This window comes from Otolemur garnettii, unplaced genomic scaffold (assembly GCF_000181295.1).
Source record: "Otolemur garnettii isolate 467f Iridium unplaced genomic scaffold, OtoGar3 scaffold00150, whole genome shotgun sequence".
NCBI classification, from domain to species: Eukaryota; Metazoa; Chordata; class Mammalia; order Primates; family Galagidae; genus Otolemur; species Otolemur garnettii.
This window is the reverse complement of record NW_003852545.1, coordinates 4,012,496-4,038,369: the sequence shown is the minus strand read 5'-3', so window position 1 is coordinate 4,038,369 and position 25,874 is coordinate 4,012,496. Positions and strand designations below refer to the sequence as shown.

The following is a 25,874-nucleotide window of genomic DNA, read 5'->3' as shown; positions in this document are numbered from 1 at the left end:
CACCCTACTCACTGAGTCACAGGTGCTTCCCTTATAATACTCCTTTTGTGAAGTTTGCTATGATCAACACTTTCGGGGAAAAAAAATAGAATTAATCTGAAATTTAAGACATAAGGAGGAACAATTAGAAAGGATTTTAAAAATATTATTGCAATACATTGAGATTTGTAATTGTGCAGATTCAACAAACTTCTTGATTAATAGTTGCATGAAGAGAACCACTTCTGACTTTGGGCTATCATTACTGCATTGTTGGGTACCGAAATTGTCCATTCTTCTCAAAGTGCTAGAGTTTGTCAGGGAAAGTTGCAAACTTTCCACGCACTAGGATGCAAAAATCACCTAACTGTTGAGATGTCATTGCTTTATTTTTAGGTGGAGTGAAATAATTATACATGTTTATGGGACACAGAATGATATTTCAATACATATTTATAATGTGTACTAATCAAATTGAGCTAATTAGCATAGCCATCCGTCTGAATACTTCTCACTTGTTTATGTTGTGAATATTCAAAATTTTCTGTTTCAGCTTTTTGAAAATAATGGTAACTATTTTCATGCTACAGACAGGATCTATTCCTCCCATCTAGCTGTAACTTTGCATTTGTTATCCAACCTCTTCCCCCTGCAATCCCCAGCCTCTGATAACCTCAGTTCTACTCCCTACCTCTAAAGGCTCTATTTTTTTTTTCTTAGCTCCCACATATGAGGGAGAACATATAGAATTTATCATTCTGTACCTGACCTATTTCACTGAACATAGTGTCTCTCTGGCTCAACCAGGTTGCTGCAAATGACGGTGTTTCATTCTTTTTTCTTTTTTGATGATGAAAGAGCTTTCCATTGTGCATGTGTGCCACCGTTTCTTTGTCTAATTATCCACTGATGGCCATTTGGATAGGTTCCATACGTCGGCTACTGTGAACTGAGCTACAAAAAAATATGAGGGTGCAAATATCTATTCCATATACTGATTTCACTTCCTTTGAATAAATAATCAACAGTGGGAGTACTGAGATCAAATGGTGCTTTTATTTTTAGTCTTTTGAGAAACCTCAATACTGTTCTCCCTAGTGGCTACACTAATTTACATTCCCACCAAGAGGGTACAGGAGTTGCCTCTCTCCACATCACTGCCAGCGTTTGGTACTTTCTAAAATTTTTTTGGAAATAGCCATTCTGACTGGGTTGTGGTAGTATCTCAAGGTAGTTTTGATTTGCATTCCCCTGATGATAGGTGACTTTGAACACTTTTCACATACTTAATAGTCATTTCTTCACTTTCTTTTGAGAAACATCCATTTGATCTTTCGCCTGTATGTGTTCGATTGTTGTTACTGCTGTTATTATAGCCTTGAGGTGTTTGTATTCCCTGTATATTCTGGATTAGTCCTTTGATGGAGAATAGTTTATAGATATTTTCTCCATTGTGTAAGTTGTCTCTTCACTCTGTTGGCTGCTTTCTTTTCTGTGCAGAAGCTTTTTAGTTTGAAATAGTCTTATTTGTCTGTTTTTATTTTTATTACCTGTACTTCTATAGTCTTACCCCTAATGTTTTTGCCTATGCCAATGTCCTAAAGTGTTTCTCCTAGGTTTTCTTCTGGTAGTCGTATAGTTTGGGGGAATATATTTAAATTTGTCATCCATTTTGAGTTTATTTTTGTACATGGGAAGGGATAAGGATTGACTTTCATTTTTCTGCATATGGATTTTCAACATCATTTATTGAAGAGGGTGTCCTTTATTCAATCCACCTCCTCAGTTCTTTTGTCAAAAATCAGTTGCCTGTACATATGTGGATTTATTTCTGGGTTCTTCTCTCTTCTGTTGCATTGATCTAATGCATCTACTTTTATACAAATACCATGCCATGTTGGTTATGATAGCTTTGTAGTGTATTTGAAATTAGGTCCTGTAAGATTTGCAGTTTTTTTTTTTTTCAATATTGCTTTGGCTTTGAGGGTCTTTTGTGGTTCCATATAAATTTTAGGATTGTTTCTATATTTGTCAATGGTGTTATTGGTACTTTGATAGATATGATAGATACTGTATTAAATCTGTGGATTATTTTGGATAGTATGGTCATTTTAACAAAATAAATTTTTTCAATTCTTGAGCATGCAATTCTTTCTATATTTTGTGCATTCTCTTCAATTTCTATCTGAACTTCTTTTTCAGATGGTTCATTTTTGGTGTATAAAAATGCTACTGGTTTTTATATGCTCGTTTGTTTCCTGAAATCTTACGAAATTATTTTTCAGTTCTAAGAGTTTTTAGGTGGAACATTTAGGTTTGTCTACATATAAGATCATGCCATCTGAAAGGGGGACAATTTTAATTCCTCTTTTCCAGTGTGGACACTTTTTATGTTGTGTTTTTTTTTTTTTTTTTTTTTTTGGTGTAAGTGCTCTGGCTAGGACCTTTAATATTATGTTATATAATAATGATGAAAGTGGCATTCAGTTTTGAGAAAAGCATTTGATCTTTTCCCACATTCAATATGCTGTTAGTGTTTGGCTTGTCCTATATTTTCTCCTTATGTTAACGTATATTTCTTCTCTATCTGATTTGTTAAGAGTTTTTTATCATGAAAAAATGTTACATTTTATCACCTGCTTTCTTGTACCTATTAAAACGATCATGTGGCTTTTTTCTTTATTCTATTGCTGTGATGAATCACATTTAATAGTCTGTGTATATTGAACCATCACTGTATTCCTGGCATAAATCACAGGAAATCATGGCTTATTGTCTTTTTGATGTGTTGTTGACCTCAGTTTACAAGTATTTGGTTTAAAGATGTTTACAGCTCTGTTCATCACTGATTTGGGCCTGGGGTCTTCTGTTTTCATTATGTCTTTGCCTGGTTTTGGTATCAAGATAATATTGGCCTCAAAATATGAGTGTCAAGATATCCCTCTCCTTCCATTATTTGGAATAGTTTTAGAGTTGGTGCTAGTTCTTTAAAATTTTGATAGAATTCAGCAGGAAAGCCAACCTGTCCTCGGTTTTTCTTTGTTGAAAGACTTTATTACTGATGAAAATGGCTGACCAGAGACATCAGCTGCCAGATCATCTCAGAAAGAAGGAAAAGTTTTAGATGAAAGGTAACAGAGATCAATCCCGAGAGGCTTGGAGTCTAGTGAAGAGTAGCTGGAGTGTTTGTTTCTCCCTCTGTCATGTTTTTAGCAGTCAGCCGGCTCCTGAGCTGCTAAACAGCCTTTCTACCCTCACAAGCCCCAGAGCTGCTGGCGCTGTTGAGCTGGAAGCTTCTTAAGGACAAAGCAGCAGGCAGCCAGTACCCTTGGGACTGCTTTCAGTCACCACAGACTTTAGTAAAGACTGCAGGTGCCATATTGCTTCTCTACCCATTATATGCCTTTGTCCTCCCCAGGGAGCTTCAGTTCCCTTAAGTTTTGTCTTGTTTATTCCCACGCAAACATTTCCTAACTCTGGCCCAGACTGTGGGAGACGTAAGGGCCAGTGGGTCCTGAGAGAAATGCATGACCCCAGAGCTTATATATTCCAGTAGTGGACCAAGGAGTGTTTGGACCCTGCTCACTGGCCCGGCTCCTCCATCAATTACTGCACACTCCAGAGTGGAAGGACATCAAACCTGCTTGAGCACTCCATGGGCAACTCAGGATCAGGTGTCTCTCTCTGACATGGTTAGGGATTGATCTCTGGGGGTGTGGGAACAGGCCCACAGGCTAAATCCTATAAAGCCGGGATTTAGTCCTATAGTTTGAGGGCACAGAGAGGAGATTTGTGAACTAATCTCAGGACAGGAAGGAGCTCTTGTGGGCAGAACTGAAAAGGGAGTTTAGTGCATGACCCAACTGCAGCAGATTCATGGAGCACCGGTCTTCTCAGAGGAAAGTCACGCTCTCAGCCCAGGGCAGGGTCATGGGCAGGGAAGTTCCCAGCCTACAGTGCTATTGCTGGAGAGCTCAGCCAGTTTGAGCACTTGTGTGCACAGACACTGGAAGGAGACTGTGGTATAGGGGAGGAAGGAAAAGAGTGAAACCCACTACCCCACTACCAACAGCCTCATTGGGAATCTCTGATGGCCCCTCTCTTGTGAGCAGACTTTCCAGATTAGCCCCTCCCTCTCAGCTTTTCACAGACCCGAGAGTGAACATTTAACCCCTGACAAGACAGCTACCTTACCAACATTTGTGGAGCCTGAATGGAGCCTCACCTGACCCAGCCCTGCCCAGCCTCACTCCTGCACCTATCTCTGCTGTGGTGGAAGGTAAGGACTCTCCTGGGAGCTCCAGGGCTTCATTCACTGCCAGGGGCTTCTTAGTGCTTCCCCTGAGGGGCTAGAGCCAGATACAGGTCTCAAAAATATTGCCACAGTTGATTGTTTCTGGAAAGCACCATCTATTGGCAACAAGGTCATTTTATACAGCCCTTTACAGCATTTCTTGATGCAATCATGGAGGGAACGACTGATTCTTACCCATAAGGACCACCTACTGTCTCAGTGATTAATTGGGTATCCCCATATCGTTCATACTTTAAAGAATACCACAGAGCTGGGGAAAGAGAAAAGATTTCAAAGACCTCCACCTTTCCTTATTATAAAGAGGAAATATGCCCACACACAGCATGCCACCACTACAGCCTAGAAACAACTAGCAACTGTGAAAACCACCATTGTATGGACATCTAGAACTAAGACATCCATCCAGAACCTAAACTTCCTTCAAAGGACCCACAAGCAAAGCCAATGATACTTAGCCAAAATATTCTATGGACATATATTTATGAGTGGGTAATGGTCTAGGCTTAGGCTGTGGTTGGTTTTGGAGGCATGGTGAATTTTCACTGGGGACTGGGGTTCTGGGAATGCTATTTCTCAAAGCCTTGAGTGTCATATGCAGGTGTGATGTTTGTGGGATGGGTGGGCTTGTCTTCATGCCTCTGAGGGCTGTAAGTGGGGTTGCTCTCAGTGACAGAGGTCCTGGGCATGTGGTTCTTGGACTCCGAGGAGTGTGAATTTTGTTTCCTTATGTCCTGTGGGCAGCCTGCCTGAAGTGCTGGACCACCTGCTCCCCAGGGTGTAGGGCACTGTGTGGGTTTGGTTGCTAGAGTCATGGCCACACTTCTGTGTCCAATAGGTTTCATGATGCTGCAGCCCTCTGAGCAGATGTGGGGGGATGTCAAAGGGGTACCAAGAATGTGGAAATTCCAGGACTACTATACCCAGGAGCAAGATATAGTGTAGTATTGCCTCCACTCTCAAAACAGTGTGATGCTGCAGCAGCTCTGGTCCCAGTACGGAGCTGGGTGGGACCCAGTGTGAAGTCTCTCTCTGGGAAAATGGAGACACATGGATTCTAGGCAGGTCCCTGTACTAGGATCAAGACACTTTCGTATAGCTAGGACTGCAAGTATCTCTAGTGGGAACGTGGACTCCTGGGGATCTCCCACTTACCTGTTCCCTTGGTAAGAATTGCTAGAAGTCATCTAGCTTATCCCAATTACCTGTTTCATGTCCCTTTCTATGTTGCCATCTTTAGCTTTTCCATTTCCAACGGTCTCTGTCATTTACCTGTTCAATCCAGTGTTCTCCTTGGAAGCTCTAGTTTGATGTGCAGTTATCTACTCCCTATTTTTGTTCTTCCTTGTGGAGGAGACATATTCTGGGTGCTTCTAGTCAACGATTATGATGGCCTTTGCCCACACATGAAAATTCTGCTTCAATACCCTCACACCCTACACCCTCAACAACAGGGTTTCAGATGAATTTTCTGCTTACAAAATTTGCACAATGGAGTTAAAAGTCATACATACACTCAGAAGAATAGTATGTTTTTACATGTATCTGCTCTCCTATTGAGTAATTCCTGACAAGGGAGAATTTCTATTTTGATTAGATACTGTCAGGGAGAAAAACTTTTCCTCTACTCATTTAGGTTATATTCTTTGGTAGGGAGATGCAAATGAAACTGACAAAAGATAGATAGCAAAAGAGAAAAACAGATTTAATTAGGTACATGTGCACAGGAATTGACAAATATGACTCAAGGAGGCATTTAGAATTTGGAGCTCATATACCATCTTGATAAGGGTTGGAGGAGGGTAGAGGGCACTTCTGGGAAAGCCAATGAGTTTTAGGAAAGATCGATAGACACCAAGGAGAAGAAATGGGAGATGTGATAGTTTTATGACAGTGTCTGTTTCTCGACCCAGCTGCTGCCTTGTGCTGACTTCTTGACGTCAGTGGTAAGGGTTACTCTTCCTTTGCTGTGAAACTCACTGGGAAGGAATTTATAACAGTGGACTTACTGGAGGAAGCTTTGCTTTTGGAAAATAAGGAGGGTTCAGAAAAAGCCTCATTTTGCATCTGTTTATAATAAAATGTCTTCAACCCTTTATGGAACAGAGTCATATTCTGGACCCCTTCCACATCAATAAGAGCACACCCTCTTCAGGTAAAAAATTGACAGAGCTTTCTACAGACTAGTTTCTGGTTCCCCACATTCAAATCTTTATTTCACTTTGCCGCCCACACATATATCTGGGAACTCTCCCAATAGAACCTCTGACCCTGCATTTTTGTGCCACCACTCGACGTGAGGTCACAGACGGATGTTGAGAAAAACCTTAGAAGCCATTTTACACGATGATGGCTCGCAATAACTGTGAAAGAAAGGGAGGGTAACCCACACCAATACTTCTAACACATCCAAGTCAAGGGCGTCCTCATTTCATCTTTCTTTTTGCTAGATCCTTAAAATGTCTACGGTCTCTCTCGAACACCATTTAAATAAGAAATGTGACCAGGAAGAAATTGGAATGGAAGGAATATGTGTTTTTCATCTATTGTGGGTAAAATTCTTACTCCTGTAAACATCAAAAGCATATCACTTTGCGCTAGCATCCCAAGGCTTTGAAAGAGGCTGGTGTAAATGAAAGACCCTGAAAGTTTATGCTTAGTTAGTATCACTGTAAGTCTGTCCTGGAGAGTAATTCTGGGCCGGGGGGAACAATGCCCAGGCTGCCTACACAGGATAATTTTTGGTAGTTGAAGTCAATATTGGTTCATAGACCTTTGGAAAATACTGTTTTCTAGGGGAAAATAAAAAGAGAAAAGGGCACTGCCTTAGATTCAATGATACTTTTTGAAGTTCATCATATTTTGCTCTCATGCTCTCTTCTATACTTTTAAATATATTGGTTTTATAAGAAATATGGGAGCAATACTTCCTCTTGTTAGATAAAGAGGGAAAGTTTATTTCAGACATCACTGAAAAGGCAGTGTAGAGACGATTTGTTCCCTCGAAACAGGCAGACAGGATCAGGCTATAGCTAACAGCTGGAAAAAAAGACAAACTCTCAGAAACGCAAGGCTCTAGCAAATTTTTCAGTGCAGAATTTAGGTATTACCTCTGATGATATATACTGTTACAAGTCACTGCTGTTTAATAATGTATTAAACACAATATTTTATATATAAGTTAGCCACATTGAAAGCTTATATTCACTTCCATATAGTAGTTTTTTATCCAGTCGGTTGGAGATAGTGTTGAGAATTATGCACAGCCAAAACAGAGAAATAAAAGAAACATCGGGGGTGGTGGTGGGAAAAAGAACAATGGTAAATGCAAGGAATCATTTTTTATATTTCCATTCCACTGTGAGTCAACAATACTTTATCCATAACTCTGTTCAAAAGTTTCTAGGGCAAAAAATTAGTCTAAAATATGTGTGCCAATGTTAAAGATCACCAGGTACAAATGTGTGTGGCTTTATGAAGAATTTGTTTCGCCAATTTTCATCTGTGACTGAATGGCACACCTGCTGATTTATAGGGATGTGTTATTGAAATCCATATTGTCAACTTTGATGAGTTTTTTTAATTCAGCCTTACTTGGATAATAAGTACTGAAGCAGTAATTTATACCCTATTCCTACTTCCCAACGCCAATGTAAGTCTGAAGTTTGTTGAGATCTTCAGATATTGGTTGTAAGTCACATTAATAAGCACTTGGAGTTATAGAGAGTTCAATGCTGATTTCTATCAGCCTCCCACGTTTCCCTGGGGAAGAGATATATCGCCTTCCACTCAGGGCTGCCCAGAACTAGTGAATGGCCTCATCTGACCACAAGGGGGCCAAGAAGTGCGATCCTACTTTAGACCTAGAAACCAAAAGCAGAATTATTTGTAGCAAGGTCCCAAGGACTTGGATATAAGGATCAGCATCTGTCACTGGAAAATTCATTGCTACTAAAGAATTCAGTCAAATTTATTATATCTCTCAGTCTAGAAGCATTTCACATTGTGTATTTTCTAATTACAATCCAATTTACCCAAATAAAGTTTTATACCACCTGGTATCAGTAATTAATGTAGGAAGTGACATAGTTCGCAGAGGTCAACATAATCAAAGGCTAAACTTCTAAAGCTAATTCATAACTTTCAACTATTTTTATACAACGTCATTTCTTTCAGTATTATATTTGTATAAGCCATATACAACGAGATTTTTCCCTTCCAAATCTTAAAATATTCTCTAGTTTAGAAGTCATTATTCACAGTAGCCTTGACACATCCTACCGCAATAGCAAAAATATGCCAAATGTCTCAAGTTCATGTTGCAAAGGGGATTGACGTGTCTAATTTTACCATTGATACTGAAAAGAAACAGCTTTATGTGGCCCTAAATAATTGGATATACTGCCTTTGACATATCAAAAGGTCTTTTTACCCCAGATCACCTTAATTGTACAACACATCATGTTATCCCCAAGTTTAGATTTTTGAAAATGTATACAACTTAAAGTTAAAAAATTGATACACTAATTATCTCGTAAATAAAAGGCAGTGTAGTTATAACTACTACATACTTTATATGTGCTGTAAATTATAAAGTTGTGCTATATTGTGTATGCTTGGGCACTTAAAACTTTGGTAATTCAAAAAAAAATCAACTGCCAATCTGTGCTAAGCGTAAAGTGAAAATCATTTCTATCAAGTGTTATTTTAAAGCCTAAATACTCTATTAAATTCTGAAAATCAGACAGCCTATAAGTTAATAGTTAGATAATAAAGATGTGTAATTTATTTTTAAAGGTTTCTCTTTCTTGTAAATAGGGTTTTTATACTGGTCTTGTGGAAATGTTTTATAGTTAGGCAATAGCTAGTACAAATCAATTTAGCTTGGTTTCTGTGTCCTATTATTGATATATTGTAATATATAGCTTTGCATAATATGAATTCATGATTTAAATAGCACAACTGATTCTATTTCTTGGCTAGAGACCAATTAAATAACCACTGATGCAAGCAGTTATTACCTGCTTAAAAGAAAATCTGTGGTTTCCTTATTTAAACTGCTGAGTTTTTATGTCCATCAAAAAGGCTGTTATCGCAATGAATAATTTAGCCATTTCAGTCTACTACATGTTTTAATACAAACACGGGTTTAAGGCTGCAAAGTATGCCTCAAGCTTCTCACAGTCCCACGGATCAGAATCATTCGTGCAATAGTTATGCGTAGTTACGTTTAATATTTAAAATAATATGGTTATAGAAAAATAGTTTCTAATAATTATTTAGAGAAGGAAGACAGATATATCCAATGTAGCCACACTAGTTAGAGAAATGGTGGATCATGAAAGCCCAGGAAACGTGTCTGCACTTACATAAAAAGACCCTTTTAAAAAACAGGAAAGGTCAATGGATTTGGAGATGTCAGAGTGTCATTTCCTCTGTTTGTCCCTTGGTGGAGTTCTTGAGTCACTTTCTCCCTTTCTGTCAACCTGCTGTATATTTCTTTCCAGAACTGGCTATCATGTTTACTGTATTTAACCTTCTCCTCATATTATTGTGAATAGGGCATCTATTATAAAGACTCCCCCCCGTGAGAGATCATATGTCTGGCACCTGCTTTGTATTCTTAACTATTAACTTTTGTTGTGGTTACCTTCTCTGTCTTTTCTCGAAGTTTAAACTACATCACGAATCCTGACTGCTATTTTTCAGCTCAGTCACTGAAATTTCATAACTGCAAAGCAGTTTCAGGCAAGCGATGTTAGTAGGTAAATTTAAAAAAAAAAAGGAAAGAAAAAGAAAAACTACAGAATAGATAGGATATTTGGCATAGAAAAGGAATCCTCGGTCAAGGATTAAACGCGTGTTATAATAGGATGGTTTTTATATTTTAATCAGTTTTATATTATATCTGGGTTTCAAATGGACATTTTATTGTTCTTTTAAAGTGTCAACATAGGAAAAACAGAAATCTCCAACATGTCAACTTCCCTCAAACATTTTGCGTCCTACATATGATGAGGTCCCGTGCCTCTGAGCAGCGCGAGCTTTAGGACACTGATCTTATTTTCTCTCCTCCATTCTGGCTGCCAAAGCAGCAGCGGCGGCAGCGGCGGCGGCGGCAGAGGCAGCGGGCTCTTTAATTTATTGCAGCCGGTTACACTTTCGATCCCATTTCCTTCTGAACCCTTTCCTCTCAGGTTGAGAAGATAAATGCAGCCTTGGGTCTGAGGAGCCGGGCGGGGTTTGTGGGTGGCAGCGAAGCCGGATATCATATTCCCTCGGCGAGGTCTGGTACCGGGGGGATTAAGTCCCCCTGTTCCATTTAATGAAATTGCTGAGCACTTGTGACACTGGCTCCAAGACTGCGGAAATGGGGCGGGGGTGGGGGAAACCGCTTCTCCACTCCATTCATCCTCCGCCCCGGCGGGGGGTGCTGGTGGGGTCCGGAGTGAGAGTGTCAGCCCCAGATAGGGGGCGGAACAGGACTGGGAGTTCCAGCGCCGCAAAGGCACCCCGAGGCTGCCCCTCACCTCCCCCTTACCCTACCCCGCCCATTCCGTTCTCTTCCCCGGAACCCCGCCACCCCGCAATGCCGCCACCAATTCTTGGCTGCTCTGGCGGAAAGGTCGGAGCCTGGAACCAGTGGGGAGGGAGCGAAGCCAGGAGGCGTTGGAGCCCCCGCAGTCTGGCCACGCTGTTCTCCATGCAGAACACGTCGGACCCATTTCCCACGCCGGCTTGGCTCGGCCACTGAGTTGGTAGGGATGAGAGTGAGGAGGGCGGGCTGGAGACTTCCTTCGGCTCCCAAAGAGGGAACCACTCCACTGTGAAGGACGCACTGCACCCCTAGTCATCCGGCAAGAAATGTGCGGCGCTCAGAGGAAAAGCTGCCCACTTCTTTGCTCCAGAAAGTGCGCTCCTGGCGAGTGCGCGCCCGAGTGGCTGACAAATGCTTCAAGGGGCGGTGGGGGCTTATTCAAGTTTGCGGTCTGGGGAGACTAGTGAGTGCACAGCGTCTCTACCCACTCGGCTGCCTGAAGTTTGCAGAATCTTAGTAAGGCGGCGAGGGAAGTGAGTGTGTTGCACCATAATTGCCGCGCGTCGGAATGCTGGGCGCAAGGGCGCTGAGTGCAGACAGCTTCCCTCCTTCGCCTGGAACACAGGCAACGGGATACGCGGTGGGGGGACAGGCGTTCTGATAAACCGGAGTTCTAGCCAAACGTATGGGGGATTTGGCGTTACTGCTACTTAGCCAGCGGGAAAGGCGCTGCGGCGCCGGCCCCCGCCCCCGGCTCGAGACTGCGGCGGTGCTCACTGAGCCTGCGCGCGGGGCTTTTCTCGCTGATGCTGCAGATACTCAGCTAAGAAGCTCGGGTGACTGCCGCGGGAGGGTTAGCGGGAAGGCCGGATTCCCTGCCCTGGCCTCGGAGGAGGAGCTGCCACCTACGGAGTGATGCTGCGTTAACAGACTGGAAAATACCAGCTCCTGGCACTTACTCCACACACTTCCATCCTCCGCGCTCCCACGATTCTCCAGACAGGGAGCTTGGAAATCTCTGCCGCCTCCCCCACCCTCATTCCAGCTCCCTGCGCCCGCCCAAACAACCGCGCGCTACATCTGCTCCCCGACTTTATCGGGTGTTTGTCTTGTTTATATCCTTCTGCCTCCTCGCTCAGATCTGGTAAAGAAAAATACCCACACTGGACCGATTTATTTTTTTCCTTTTCACCTTAAATCCTCCTTTAAGGAGAGGCCCTTTAAATGCCTACAGATGAGGCAGACGAGCTGTAGACCAAGCAGTTCCCAGCAGCAGTTCATTTTCTCTTTCGAGGTAGTAAAAATTCTTCCCCAAATAATTCCTGTCCGCCCCAACCCCCGTAATCATGGCCGAGCCCCCTAGTTTCACAGCCTCCAAGATAAATCACACAGTTCAGAAAACACAGCCAGACTTCGTATCTAATTAGGTGGATTGTGATGGCTGTGATTGCAAACTGGGGAAGCCTCGTGTGGGGGCATACCAGGAAAGATCAAGTGGCACAAAGTCGAAAGGAGCTAGGGACACTTGGGTACACAAAGTTGCCGTTAGATTTATTTCCCTTTTATCCAGATAGGTGACGCTACACTTTGCCAGTTACTAAAGGCTGCAGGTTTCTGTTCAGAAAATAATATCGAGGTTTCCAACGTGTGTTTATTCCCCAGGCGCACGCACACACGGTCTACCCCCTAAGCAAGCACTAAGGCAGGAATGGGAAGCATTTAAACAAAGACAGGCATCCTCCTCCCCCCCCCCATCCATCCTAAGTCTGCACTCCCAAAAAAGGATTCCACTGCCATTCTCTGTGGAGTTTGATGTTCTCTCTTCACTACTGCAGCCAGTCAGGGGTTTTCAGAACACCACCGTGGCTTCCTGGGCGCACGCGAGTTTCTCAAGCCCCGATAACCACTATACCCTAACCAAAACGCAAAGTCTCAAACCAGAGACGCTTTCAGGGGAAGAACCACATGTGAGAGGGGGGACGAGAAGGAGAAACGTATCCTCAAACCCGCTCCAGAGCTCTCTCACACGCACTGGGCATGGGGGGGGGGGATTTACCAGCCGGGGGAGGGAAAGCAATTCCCCTCTTGAAGACCGTAGGTTGCACGTGGAGAGGGAAATAGGTTTTAGCCTAAAGGGGACTAGCTGGGATTGGGCACACTCAGAGCAGCACCAGAGCTGAGGCTGGGCTTTCTGGAGCGCGGCGGCTGCTGACGCTCTCTCCCGCCACCTTTCCCCAGGCCCTCCTTCCTCCTCTCTCCCAGTGTGTAGTTTCCGCGGCTAAGCTACCGCCGCCGCCGCATCAGGCACAAGCGTGAGCCCGGAGCAAGCCAGCTCCCAGAAGCAGCCACCACTTTGGGCAACTTGCGGGTTTCCGGCTCGCGGATAGCTAATGGGAGCTACCCACTTGCGGTTCAGTGCTCCCAGCCTGAGGGGCGGCGGGAGCGCCCGCGCCAGACTCTCCCAGACACCAAAGGGGACGAGACAACTGCGGAATTCACCGACCGCGCCAGGGCACTTCCGAGGCCACAACCGACTGGCACTTTTTCTCCCCTTGGCAAACTAAATTTTTTTTTAAAGCTACTTGGCAGCTGTCTCTGACTCCACCTCCCCCTCCACCCCCGCCTCAAAGCCTTTGGCTTTTCTTCGGAAATCCGGATAAAATTGGGCATCTTTGTTAATTGCCGTTGGGGGAGCCTGACTGTGCCCTTTCGCCGGGCCAACGTCGCCTGTGCAACGAGCCTGGTTTGCTCACCTTTGAACTGCAAAGGGATCAAGTTCAGCTCGAGTTCCCTGCATTGGGACTGGGAGGAAGGAGAGCGAGCGTGCAGGAGAGCGAGTGGGAGAAGGGGAAAGGGGAAAGGAGAGGAGGGAGGAGAGAGGAGGGAGGAGAGAGGGTGGGAGGGGAGGGATCGAGAGAGCTGGGAGAGAGAGAGAGGCTGCAATCTCCTCCCTGAATCGCGCACAGCGCTGCAGATCCCACTGCTCCGACATGCGGGCCGAATGCAGGTGAGAAAAGGCACGGACTCTGCGGCTGGGAACCCAAACTTGGGCACCGCGCTGTGCGCACGGCTCAGCCTTCGCCCCCGCCAGCGAACGGCTGCTGCGGTTTCAGGCGGAGGCTTCGTGACTAATGACCTTGCGCAGAGTTGTTAAGAGAAAAGAGAAACCCGACCTCTCCGGGTGAGAAGGGACTGACTCTGGGCGTCTCTGAAGATGGCTTGGGCTGCTCTTTGGCGCGCCGGGGGGGCCCGGACTCGGGCCGTTCTGTGACGCGAGTAGTCTCCACTGCACCGTACCCGAAGAGCTCTGCCGGGGATTTTTTCATTCTCCGTGTGTTGACCGGCTCTCCTGCTGCCTGAGAGGAGTCGGAGTTGAGACTGGCTTGTTGCTGGCCCCAGAGCCTCGTGCAGGAAGCGACTCACGTTTGCTTGGGCAGCGGTAGCAGGAGCAGAGGCTGGGTCTGGAGTGAGTGGCTGGAACGTGAATTGGACTGAACTCGAGGAGCAGCAAAGACGAGCGGCGCTGACAGAAGGGGGAGGCTACAGGGTCTTCCCCACTGCTTCCCAGCCCCACCGCCCGCCTGCCGGAGCGGTTCTGGCCCCTTCCCAGAGACCAGGGACCGGAGCCGGGGATCCTCCGCCCGCTGCGGGGATGACTCTGAGTGGGGGGAGCTGCCGAGCCCGCGGCGCGCAGTGTCCCGTGAACTGTGAGTACTGCGACTGAACGGCGGCCGGCAAGCGGGCGATTAGCACCCATTGCATGAATTATGAAACAATAACTTTCGGAAGAAGCAGGAGAAAAATAAAGCATCTATCGCCAGTCCCGTCTCCACCCCCACCACCGCCAGCTCCAGCCAAGTCCACACGCTGCTTTTGCCCCCTCCCTCCGCTCCCTCTCGCTCCTGCCTTTCCTGGAGAGGGGAGAGGACTGGGGGGAGGGCAGGCGGCCGGCCCGGGAGGAGGGGGCGCCGAGGGGGCTGTGGTTAGAAGGAGCAGTAGCAGCAACAGCAGGAGAAGACGCTGAGGATGCGGACCGCGGGGTGGGCGCGCGGCTGGTGCCTGCGCTGCTGCCTCCTCCTCCCGCTCTCGCTCAGCCTGGCGGCCGCCAAGCAGCTCCTCCGGTACCGGCTGGCCGAGGAGGGCCCGGCCGACGTCCGCATCGGCAACGTCGCGTCCGACCTGGGCATCGTGACCGGCTCGGGAGAGGTGACTTTCAGCCTGGAGTCGGGCTCCGAGTACCTGAAGATCGACAACCTCACGGGCGAGCTGAGCACCAGCGAGCGACGCATCGACCGGGAGAAGCTTCCCCAGTGTCAGATGATCTTCGACGAGAACGAGTGTTTCCTGGACTTCGAGGTGTCGGTGATCGGGCCCTCGCAGAGCTGGGTGGACCTCTTCGAGGGTCGGGTCATTGTGCTGGACATCAACGACAACACGCCCACCTTCCCGTCGCCCGTGCTCACGCTCACAGTGGAGGAGAACCGGCCGGTGGGCACGCTGTACCTGCTGCCGACCGCCACCGACCGTGACTTTGGCCGCAACGGCATCGAGCGCTACGAGCTGCTCCAGGAGCCCGGGGGCGGCGGCGGCGGCGGCGGCGAAGGCCGACGCGCCGGGCCGGCCGACAGCGCCCCCTACCCCGGGGGCGGCGGGAACGGCGCGAGCGGCGGCGGCGGCGGCTCGGGAGGCTCCAAGCGGCGGCTGGATGCGCCGGAGGGCGGCGGCGGGCCCAACCCCGGCGGCCGCAGCAGCGTGTTCGAGCTGCAGGTGGCGGACACCCCGGACGGCGAGAAGCAGCCGCAGCTGATCGTGAAGGGGGCGCTGGACCGCGAGCAGCGCGACTCCTACGAGCTGACCCTGCGGGTGCGGGACGGCGGCGACCCGCCCCGTTCCTCGCAGGCCATCCTGCGGGTGCTGATCACCGACGTGAACGACAACAGCCCCCGCTTTGAGAAGAGCGTTTATGAGGCCGACCTGGCAGAGAACAGCGCTCCGGGGACGCCGATCCTGCAACTGCGGGCCGCCGACTTGGACGTGGGGGTCAACGGGCAAATAGAGTACGTGTTCGGGGCGGCCACCGAGTCTGTGAGGCGGCTGCTGCGTCTGGACGAGACGTCCGGCTGGCTCAGTGTCCTGCACCGCATCGACCGCGAGGAGGTGAACCAGCTGCGCTTCACGGTTATGGCCCGCGACCGCGGGCAGCCCCCCAAGACCGACAAGGCCACCGTGGTGCTGAATATCAAAGATGAGAATGACAACGTGCCGTCCATTGAAATCCGCAAGATCGGACGCATTCCACTCAAGGACGGGGTGGCCAACGTGGCCGAGGACGTTCTGGTGGACACCCCCATTGCTCTGGTGCAGGTGTCGGACCGAGACCAAGGCGAAAACGGGGTGGTCACCTGCACCGTAGTGGGCGATGTGCCTTTCCAGCTGAAGCCGGCCAGCGACACAGAGGGCGACCAGAACAAGAAAAAGTACTTTCTGCACACCTCGGCCCCTCTGGACTATGAGACCACCCGGGAGTTCAACGTGGTCATCGTGGCTGTGGACTCAGGCAGCCCCAGCCTCTCCAGCAACAACTCCCTGGTTGTCAAGGTGGGAGACACCAATGACAACCCGCCAGTGTTCGGCCAGTCGGTGGTGGAGGTTTACTTCCCTGAGAACAACATCCCGGGACAGAGGGTAGCCACTGTGCTGGCGACAGACGCTGACAGCGGAAAGAATGCCGAGATCGCCTACTCCCTGGACTCCTCCGTGATGGGGGTCTTTGCCATTGATCCCGACTCTGGGGACATCCTCGTCAACACGGTGTTGGACAGAGAGCAGACTGACAGGTATGAGTTTAAAGTTAACGCCAAAGACAAAGGCATCCCCGTGCTGCAGGGCAGCACCACTGTGATTGTGCAGGTGGCTGATAAGAATGACAATGACCCTAAATTTATGCAGGACGTCTTTACCTTTTATGTGAAAGAAAATTTGCAGCCCAACAGCCCAGTGGGCATGGTCACCGTGATGGATGCTGACAAAGGGCGGAATGCTGAGATGAGCCTGTTTATACAGGAGAACAGTAATATTTTTTCTATTGAAAATGACACTGGGACCATTTACTCCACAATGTCCTTTGACCGGGAACATCAAACCACATACACTTTCAGAGTCAAGGCTGTGGACGGGGGAGATCCTCCCAGATCGGCCACAGCCACAGTCTCTCTCTTTGTGATGGATGAAAATGACAATGCTCCCACAGTCACCCTTCCCAGAAACGTTTCCTACACTTTACTGCCACCTTCAAGTAATGTCAGGACAGTGGTCGCTACAGTGTTGGCCACAGACAGTGACGATGGCATCAACGCAGACTTAAACTACAGCATTGTGGGAGGGAATCCCTTCAAACTGTTTGAGATTGATCCCACTAGTGGTGTTGTTTCCTTAGTGGGAAAACTCACCCAAAAACACTATGGCTTGCATAGGTTGGTGGTCCAGGTGAATGACAGTGGACAGCCTTCCCAGTCCACCACCACCCTGGTGCATGTGTTTGTCAATGAAAGTGTTTCTAATGCAACTGTGATTGACTCTCAGATAGTCAGAAGTTTGCACACCCCACTCACCCAGGATATAGCCGGTGATCCAAGCTATGAAATTAGCAAACAGAGACTCAGCATTGTCATTGGGGTGGTGGCTGGCATTATGACAGTGATTCTGATCATCTTAATTGTAGTCATGGCAAGGTACTGCAGGTCCAAAACCAAAAATGGCTATGAAGCTGGCAAAAAAGATCATGAAGACTTTTTTACACCCCAACAGCATGACAAATCTAAAAAGCCTAAAAAGGACAAGAAAAACAAAAAGTCTAAGCAGCCTCTCTACAGCAGCATTGTCACTGTAGAAGCTTCTAAACCAAATGGACAGAGGTACGATAGTGTCAATGAGAAGCTGTCGGACAGCCCCGGCATGGGGCGATACCGGTCAGTTAACGGTGGGCCAGGCAGTCCTGACCTGGCCCGGCATTACAAATCCAGTTCCCCATTGCCTACTGTCCAGCTTCACCCTCAGTCACCAACCGCAGGAAAAAAACACCAGGCCGTACAAGATCTACCACCAGCCAACACATTTGTGGGAGCAGGAGACAACATTTCAATTGGCTCAGATCACTGCTCTGAGTACAGCTGTCAAACCAATAACAAGTACAGCAAACAGGTAAGATGTGTCTCCCAAAAGCTTCTAAATACCCCAGAGAAGGAGAGTAACTCTGATGCAGATCATCTGCAAAGTTTGGTTTTCTCTTTCTAAGGTGATTGTTTAAAATTTTAATAGGAAGCGAATGTTGAGTCACGTGCCATCAATTTAGCAGAGGCCATCTATAAGAGGTGTATTTGGTCACTTAACACCTAACCTTCCTGAAGCTATTAAGGGAAATATTCAAGGTTTGGCCCTTCCCTTTGCATTCCACAGGCCTAACTCATCCTGTGTTTTCTATTTTCAGAATAAATACATGTTTGTTCTCTGGAAGGTTACTTATAACCTGAAATTATTTTCTCTTGTGACAACTAAGTGCAGAATTGCATCCAAAAAGGCAATGTCTAAAGTTACTGCTGGTGTCTATTTAAATGAGAAACCATTAAAGTTTTAGCTATGTTACACATAATGCCGAATTTTACAGTAAGTGGATGCTGATTCATGCAAATGTAGTAGCAAGCCTGAGAAACTGAAATTCTAACTACTTGGACCAAAATGCTGGTTTAAAAATATTTACTGATATGCAAATGTCATGCAAAAGTACATTTTTAATACTTTATAACAATAGATGAACTCTTAGGCTTCTATGATGCGATGACATCAGCATTTACATACTCCTTGTTTGGTGTTAAAAGTTTACAAACAAAAGCAAATTGCATGAGCTGTGCGTTCGTTAAGCCAGGCAACACCAGTGTTGGTGACTGATGTACTCTGTGTAATGCTACTTGGATGTATTCATGCACTGTGGTGCCCTGAGGACATAAGGGTTGTGTGAATATCTGACACAGACCTTTCTTGGTGAAATGTGGAGAGTCAATATATACATGCCTTTTTTTTTTCCTTTTTCCTGATAGGAACTTCGAAAAATATACAATTCATTTTTGAAAGTTTTGCTTGTGTGATATAGAATCTCCAGGAAGTTTATTTTTTAATACCCACCAAAGTTTGACACAAGGCAAATAAAACCTTTTGCAGAAGGCTGTGTCTTCAGAGGGGAGCAACATCTGCTAATAAAACATTACATATGTTTATCGTGAGGACTCACCTCAAGGAGATCCAAGGAATGTGTTTATGTCTGTCAATTAATAATATTTCCATTCGCCATACTTCGTATGTGAAATACGGCATCTTAGAAGGATTGAGGCAAAGTGAAAAGTTACGGTGTCATTAAAGATGTTACAGAGAAGAGATTATTAATTTTTGTTGCTTTCACAATTATTAAAATTAGTTTCCTAAAGATGTATTTTCTACATATGGTATAGAAAATTTATTGTAGCTATTTGGATAAGGAGAAACAGACTTAATGGGCTTTTTATATCCAACCACAAAAGCAATACAGGAAAACAGAGGTTTGAACTAAACCTACATTCAATGGCTTTTAAAACTGTTTTTTGCTGCATGAGAGCTTGAATTCCTTATTTATTTCAAGTCAATGGTTAATATCACGGAGAGTTTTGTATCTGTTGTCTTATTGCTTCACCTGGAGTTAGAAGCAGATGTGTTTTTTTGGTGCTGTTATCAGCTCTGTAAATAAGGAAGATTTCATTTAAAATGTTAGCACTTTTGAATCGTGACTTACAGGCACCCACAAATAAAGGGACATCTGTAGAAATTTCCCTAGAAAATGGTAACATGTACTGCAAAAGAGTGTGATTTTTCTGCAGACTGCCCCTTACTTCTTGCTCTAATAATAGTGTTGTCCTGTTGCATTCCCATTTATGTAATCTTAGGCCTTTGAGTGGACATACCAAGTGGCAGATTGATAGATATTTTATGCAAACACTTCATATGTTCTCTGCTGCCACTTAAGTCTCGTTTGGCTCATTAGATGGAGTTAGCTCTATATTCTGGAGCATTTGAACCAGCTAATATGTAGTGTCAAGACTGTTGGCATCCTGTTTAAAATGTATAGTGTTAGTCTCTTAACTGAGCAAAGGAGTCCACACACGAAAAGAAAAACACCCTTCAGAGCAATTGGAATGAATCACACAGTTTGTCAAAGTGACTTTAGAGAACTGAGTGTCATTAGGTATTCAAAAGATGTATAAAGTTTTAACCACAAGTAAGTAGCTGACCTAAAATAAAATAAAGGCAAATGAAACAGATTCTCCTTAATGGAATTAGTAACAGTAATTGATACGCTTCATCTCCTCAATATTGCTGTCAGGGGACAAGGGATCCATTTACAAAGTTACACTCTGTTCTGACATCTGACAGGATCCTTTTTGTTCTGATTTTTGTTGGTACCATGAATAGGTAATTTTTATTTTTAAAAAGATACTACCTTTCATTTTTCCAGAAGTGCTGAAATAGATTTTCTTTGATTAAACCTGATGAGAGAGAGAAGAGAGGAGAATGGAGTTTTGTTCTAATTTCCTTCCTTTGATAAATAAACTCAGGAAAAACTTAAGAGTTGTGGTTTTTCAGTTCCTTATGGTATGGATGAATTAACAACCTGAGACTTCATTGGACACAAAGCCTTCATTTTTTTACTTAAAGTTTTCCCAAATTATATTGTTATAGTTTTTCATCTGTGATAAAATAGGAGTGATATTTCTTAGTATTCTTATCTTCCTAAGAATGATACATTTTAAAGTGTTGTTGCTAAGTCCCGTTTGTGTTTACATCGTGATAAGGTAAACACCTTCACAGAGTAAATAATTGTCACTTTTTGCCCCCTCCTTTTTGTTTGTTTTCATAGGCTTCTAGAGACATTTAAATCCATCTCCTACCATTACCCTTTGGCAGACTTTAGATGTGTGCTTTGGTGTTGCTGGAATTATTTCTCAAATTCACACTCCAGGAAGAGTGATGGTGTACCCTAGCTTTTCATAGTTTAGACCTTCGCAATTCAAACGAAGCCCCTTTCTCTCAACTAAATAATATGTTTAGTTGAACAAACTGTGGATCAGTGGTGGCGTTATTGAGAGACTAAGTCTCTGCTTTTCTGTTTCTTTCTTCCTTTGCCTGATAAACTTAGACTTGGTGGTGGTTAAAGTTTTGTGACCTAGGGGTGCCACTGCGCTTGTGATTATAACATGAAACCAGATGCATTCTATTTTCCTGTTTATTTTTTTAAGTCTCCGGTGTGCTGCTGTGTGCTAAGGGTCTTAAATTTTTTCTTTAAAAAATAATACAATGTCTTGGAAGATGAATCGAAAGTCTAAAAGTACGGTTGCCATTTTGCTCATTATTCTCAAGTCCTGTTGAGCTTACCCTAGACATTATTTAGATAATGCACTTGCAAGTAAAAATGTTATTGTATTTAGTAAATGGAAAGTGAGGTAATTTATTTTTGGCAAGAACTTAGGTTGGATAAACATTCATTTTAAATCCATTTGTAGCTGATCCTGAAGTACTCAAGAAAAATTTATATTAACTTCGATGACAGGTTCAAAATTAGCCTGAATAATGCTCTCTTTAATTGACGAAATTATGTTCAATATATTCATAGTATGTTTAGTGAAAAAATATGGCAGAACTTTTTTTTAAGTACTTCAATTCTGGCAGCAAATGGATCACATGCCATAGTGTATCAGCCCTCTAGAGCACTGAAAAAACTATCAACTTTTTTTTTTGTGTGTGTGTGTGTGTGTATGTGTATAACACTGTATATGCTTGAGTGAAAATGAGTCTGCATAGTGATGTCAACCACAGCTTCCAGTGTTCATTCTATAAGTGCAATGCTTATAGTATGGTTCTCCTTTTTATAACCAAGCAGGCTTTCATGGGGCACAGGGAATCTGTATATGGTGAGATTTCTGTTACATTTAGCCAGAGACCCTAGGAAAGAGACTAATCACTGATTGAAATGAGGGCCTGTCTTTAGTCAGGAGGTATCTACTAAAGCAATGTTGGGTGGATATCTGGACAGCTACAAAATAAAAAGCTCATTCTCTGCTTTGATCTACAAATTTCTTTTATTAAGTCATAGCTGTGTACATTAATGCAATTATGGGGTACAATGTGCTGGTTTTATATACAGTTTGAAATACTTTCATCAAATTGGTTAACATAGCCTTCACCGCATTTTCTTAGTTATTGTGTTAAGATATTTATATTCTACCCTTAGTAGATTGAACATGTACCCTTGTAAAATGCACCATTAGGTGTGGTCCCATCAGTTACCCCCCTCAACCCATATATGATTATTTGAACCTTACCCCAAACTTATCCTGAATCAATTAAGGACTTAGATCTAAGACTGCAAAGTCAATTTAAAAAAAGAATGTAAATCATGGCATGAGATAAACATTTTTGTTTCTGTGTTTAAGTAATTCATATCTCATCATACGTGTAAAAGTATGAACATTATCATTATGACAAATTCTATTTACACACAGATGCACACAGGTATTCACGTACACCGATTATAGCGCCTGTAGGCTTTCATTTCATCATGATATACACGAATGAATATGTGACAAGTATCTGAACTTAATCCTACTCAAAGTTGAATAAAATAACCATAATCAACAGCTTACTGACTATACCCAAAATCGCTGGAATAATTCCATTTTAGCATTAAAAGGTATCAAGAAGAAGTGTCCTCATTTTCTAGGAGACTGAGGCCCAACATGAAAAAGTAATTTGGGGTCATAGAATTATTTGCGATAAAACATGCATCAGAGTCCAAATGATCGAACGCAGAGCCCAGTATTTTTTTGCTATCATACTACCTTTAGGAGACAAAAAAACTAAACTTCTGTAACTTTCCCTGTATGTAATTGCAATGTTATATGCTGAGATTTACTTATATAACTATATATTTAGCTCTGAAGACTGACAGAGTAATAACAATATAATTCTGCTTTAGGCACCAATTCTTACGCATAAGAATATGTGGGAAAATTTGAATTTAAAATGTAGAGGTTTTTAAAAAGAAGCAAATAATTTTCTCCCCCCATATAAAATCATAATTTGATGATATACTTCATATGTGCTTTAATAGCAACTTGATATGGCTGAAAACCTATATTCAACAAGTTAGTTGAAAGACTTTAGTTTTAGAAGAATAGTATTCACAGAGAGAAATTCCCATGTAGGACTTAATATATTCTCATTAAAAAGCAAAGCATTCTATACATTAAGATGAAATGTTCTATGCATTCTACTTGGAATACTCCTTTTGGCTTGTGGGATTGTTTACATTTTTTTCCATTTTTGCATATGCGTTGACTTTGGTAGCATGATTAACACACAATCACGAACGAATTTTTTCTCTTAAGTTTCTTTCCAGCTAATTTGTAGAAGAACATGACATTGTATAATTTTGCAATTGAATTGCTTCATTGTGAGGCAGTTAGTCAATCTGGGGTATTGTATTCTAAATGTACATGGTGATCAAGTAAAAATTACTCCATTTATTAATGTCAGCGATGAAATTTGAACTATTTCTAAAAGGAAAGACGGTGTGACAAAGCCATTGTTTCCCAAAACCCATCACCAGAGATGATATTAGCCATTTTAATGTCATTTCTTTCCTGGCAGAGAGTGGTGGTGGAACTTATGCAGGAAATTCAACATAGTGATTGTTTCAAGTATTTATGTTTAAAATCTACGTAACCCATTTCTAGACGATGACAAGGTTTTACATTCCTTTATTTAATATGACTCTACGAAAATAGTGAGATATGTTCACGTACAGAGTAAGCTTTGCTTTCCTTTCTTTCTTTCTTTTTTTTTAAGCCCTTAGAATCTTTTCTAAAGCAGGAACTCGGATGCGGTACATTACACACTGCTTTATTTAGCATTAGTGCTGTGGGAGAAATCACATTCCAAGAAGAATCGAGCTGAAACCACTAAAACTAATCTTAATTATCACTTCTGGTGAATTAATGTTTTAAAAGCAGAAGAAAGGTTTATTTTCAGGAATTTAGTGATGTTTGTATTGAACTCGAATGCTGTGTACAAACAACAACAACAACAAAAAAAAACTATTAGAGGTTCCAAGTAGGTTTCCCCTGACAAGTTAACTTTTTCCCTGGGCATATTTATTATTCACAAATGCATAGTTTGCAAATAAAATTTATCTCTGCTCCTAGACCTCTGTTATATCGTTCCAATTGGGCATAAGACGCGGGGTAAAATTTCTTCATTGCATTTTTTTTTTTACCTGCATAAATCTTATTTTCCTTTTTTCCTAGATGCGTCTCCATCCATACATTACTGTGTTTGGCTGAATTCCACTGTAAAATGATGCTCCATTATACACCAAACTGTGATGACCTTGCTACTCCGAAACCTGCTGGAGCCTGCCCTTGGCCGTGGGGTGTCAGCCAATCACTGCTTGTTCCACTTGTTCTTCCTTTTATTTTTGAGTTTTTTCTTTCTCATTTAAGGAAAAACAGTGTGAAAATAAATAAATTTATAAAAGAAACAGTATTAATATAGAAATGTGCTACTAATGGATGTCCGGGTCACCAGGAGTTACTTTCCTTTCCAAGAAGTGGTTAGAACCTATTTGAGTTACTAGTGAAGTCTTTTTATAAAAATCTCAAGGTGCATTTCAACAATAAGTCTAAGAATGTGGCTTTCTGTGAACAAAGGGCAATTAATTCTTCAACTATAATTCATTAAATACTGACTCTGAATAAAAACCTAAATGATCAATACTTTTTTATGTGTCATGCAATCACAGCTTTTTCTAGGCCGGGAAGGTAGTTTCTGCTGGAGTGTAGGATAGTTCTGTGGTTATTGTGTGTGTACATTTACAAATGCCAGTGTGTGTTCTTTGTGAGGGTCTCTATACATACATGAGTACTTGCAAGGACTTTAGGCAATATTTATAACAATTTTGTGTGTGACACACATTTGAAAGATTAAATTTCTATTTACCACTTTGTAGTCATATTGATATGGGGCACGTGACTTCCTGGTTTTGTAGACTACATTGATTGGGAGTCTGTTTCATTGGATGTCAGGTAACATCAGGCAGTTTCTGATTCTTCAGTTGGTTACATAGTGTTGAGAAAGAGAGTGGCTGCATTTTAGTGGGAAAGTGAGACTAGTGGTAAGTCAGGGAACCCTCTGGATGGCCCTTCTACCCCTTTGTTTAGGGATTTGTGTCTTTATTTGTTATGTTGTATGTGTTTATGTGTCAAAATGTGTTCCAGGTGTAAAGTTGGACAATCTTACTATACATTTAGCATACCATCTGCCCTACTAAAATTTCCACATGTTTTGAACCCAAGAATACCACATTCTCAAGTTTTTTGGTGAAACATCGTCAATATAATATCCCTTGAAGACAAATAAATACCAGATGGAGAGTGAAATGTGAGGTGACAGGAAATATGTTGGAGCTCATGCAGACCCCTCATGTCTTCTTGAGGAGCTTTTTTGCTACTAGCTGTTTATTTAGTCTTGCAAAAGGGGAATTTTCAGAAATACCACTTAGATTACAAAGAAATTCCTACATAAAATTTAATTATGCTCAACCTTGCATTTCGTTGGGGACGCAAGGGCCAGAGTAAGAAGTTGGCGAAAGGAACCTTTCCCACTTTCTGCTTCTTGGAAATGTTTGTCTCCTCCTTCCAAATAGGAAACTTTGTTAGATTTATTTAAATTTGACTTTTGCAACACATCACAACAACTCAAAAAACAAATTACAGGGTGGGGCCTGTGGCTCAGCCCCGTGTACCGAGGGTGGTGAGTTCGAGCCCAGCCCCGGCCAAACTGCAACAACCAAAAATAAAAAATAAAACTTTAAAAACAAATTACAGAAAACAGTCCAGGATTTTGAGTTCATTTAACCTGCAAATGAATAGAAATGATATTTATGAATACCTTCATAAAAAACACACA

The 25,874-nt window shown here is 43.5% G+C and overlaps 1 protein-coding gene across 1 annotated transcript; it reads left to right on the top strand.

Annotated features, from left to right (window-relative positions):
• Nucleotides 1–13,828: 13,828 nt before the first annotated feature.
• Nucleotides 13,829–24,681, top strand: PCDH7 (protocadherin 7). Its single transcript, XM_003799357.2, has 2 exons — nt 13,829–18,029; nt 24,215–24,681. Exons 1-2 carry the CDS (start codon nt 14,856–14,858, stop codon nt 24,248–24,250), a joined length of 3,210 nt encoding a protein of 1,069 aa, XP_003799405.1. The 5' UTR covers nt 13,829–14,855; the 3' UTR covers nt 24,251–24,681.
• Nucleotides 24,682–25,874: the final 1,193 nt, after the last annotated feature.

What these genes read in the sequence shown, in the direction of transcription:
- PCDH7 (XM_003799357.2), top strand. Translation starts at nt 14,856, where the DNA reads ATGCGGACCGCGGGGTGGGCGCGCGGCTGGTGCCTGCGCTGCTGCCTC. An exon ending in ATAACAAGTACAGCAAACAG is followed by an intron (nt 18,030 to 24,214) that starts GTAAGATGTGTC and finishes CTTTTTTCCTAG; the next exon opens with ATGCGTCTCCATCCATACAT.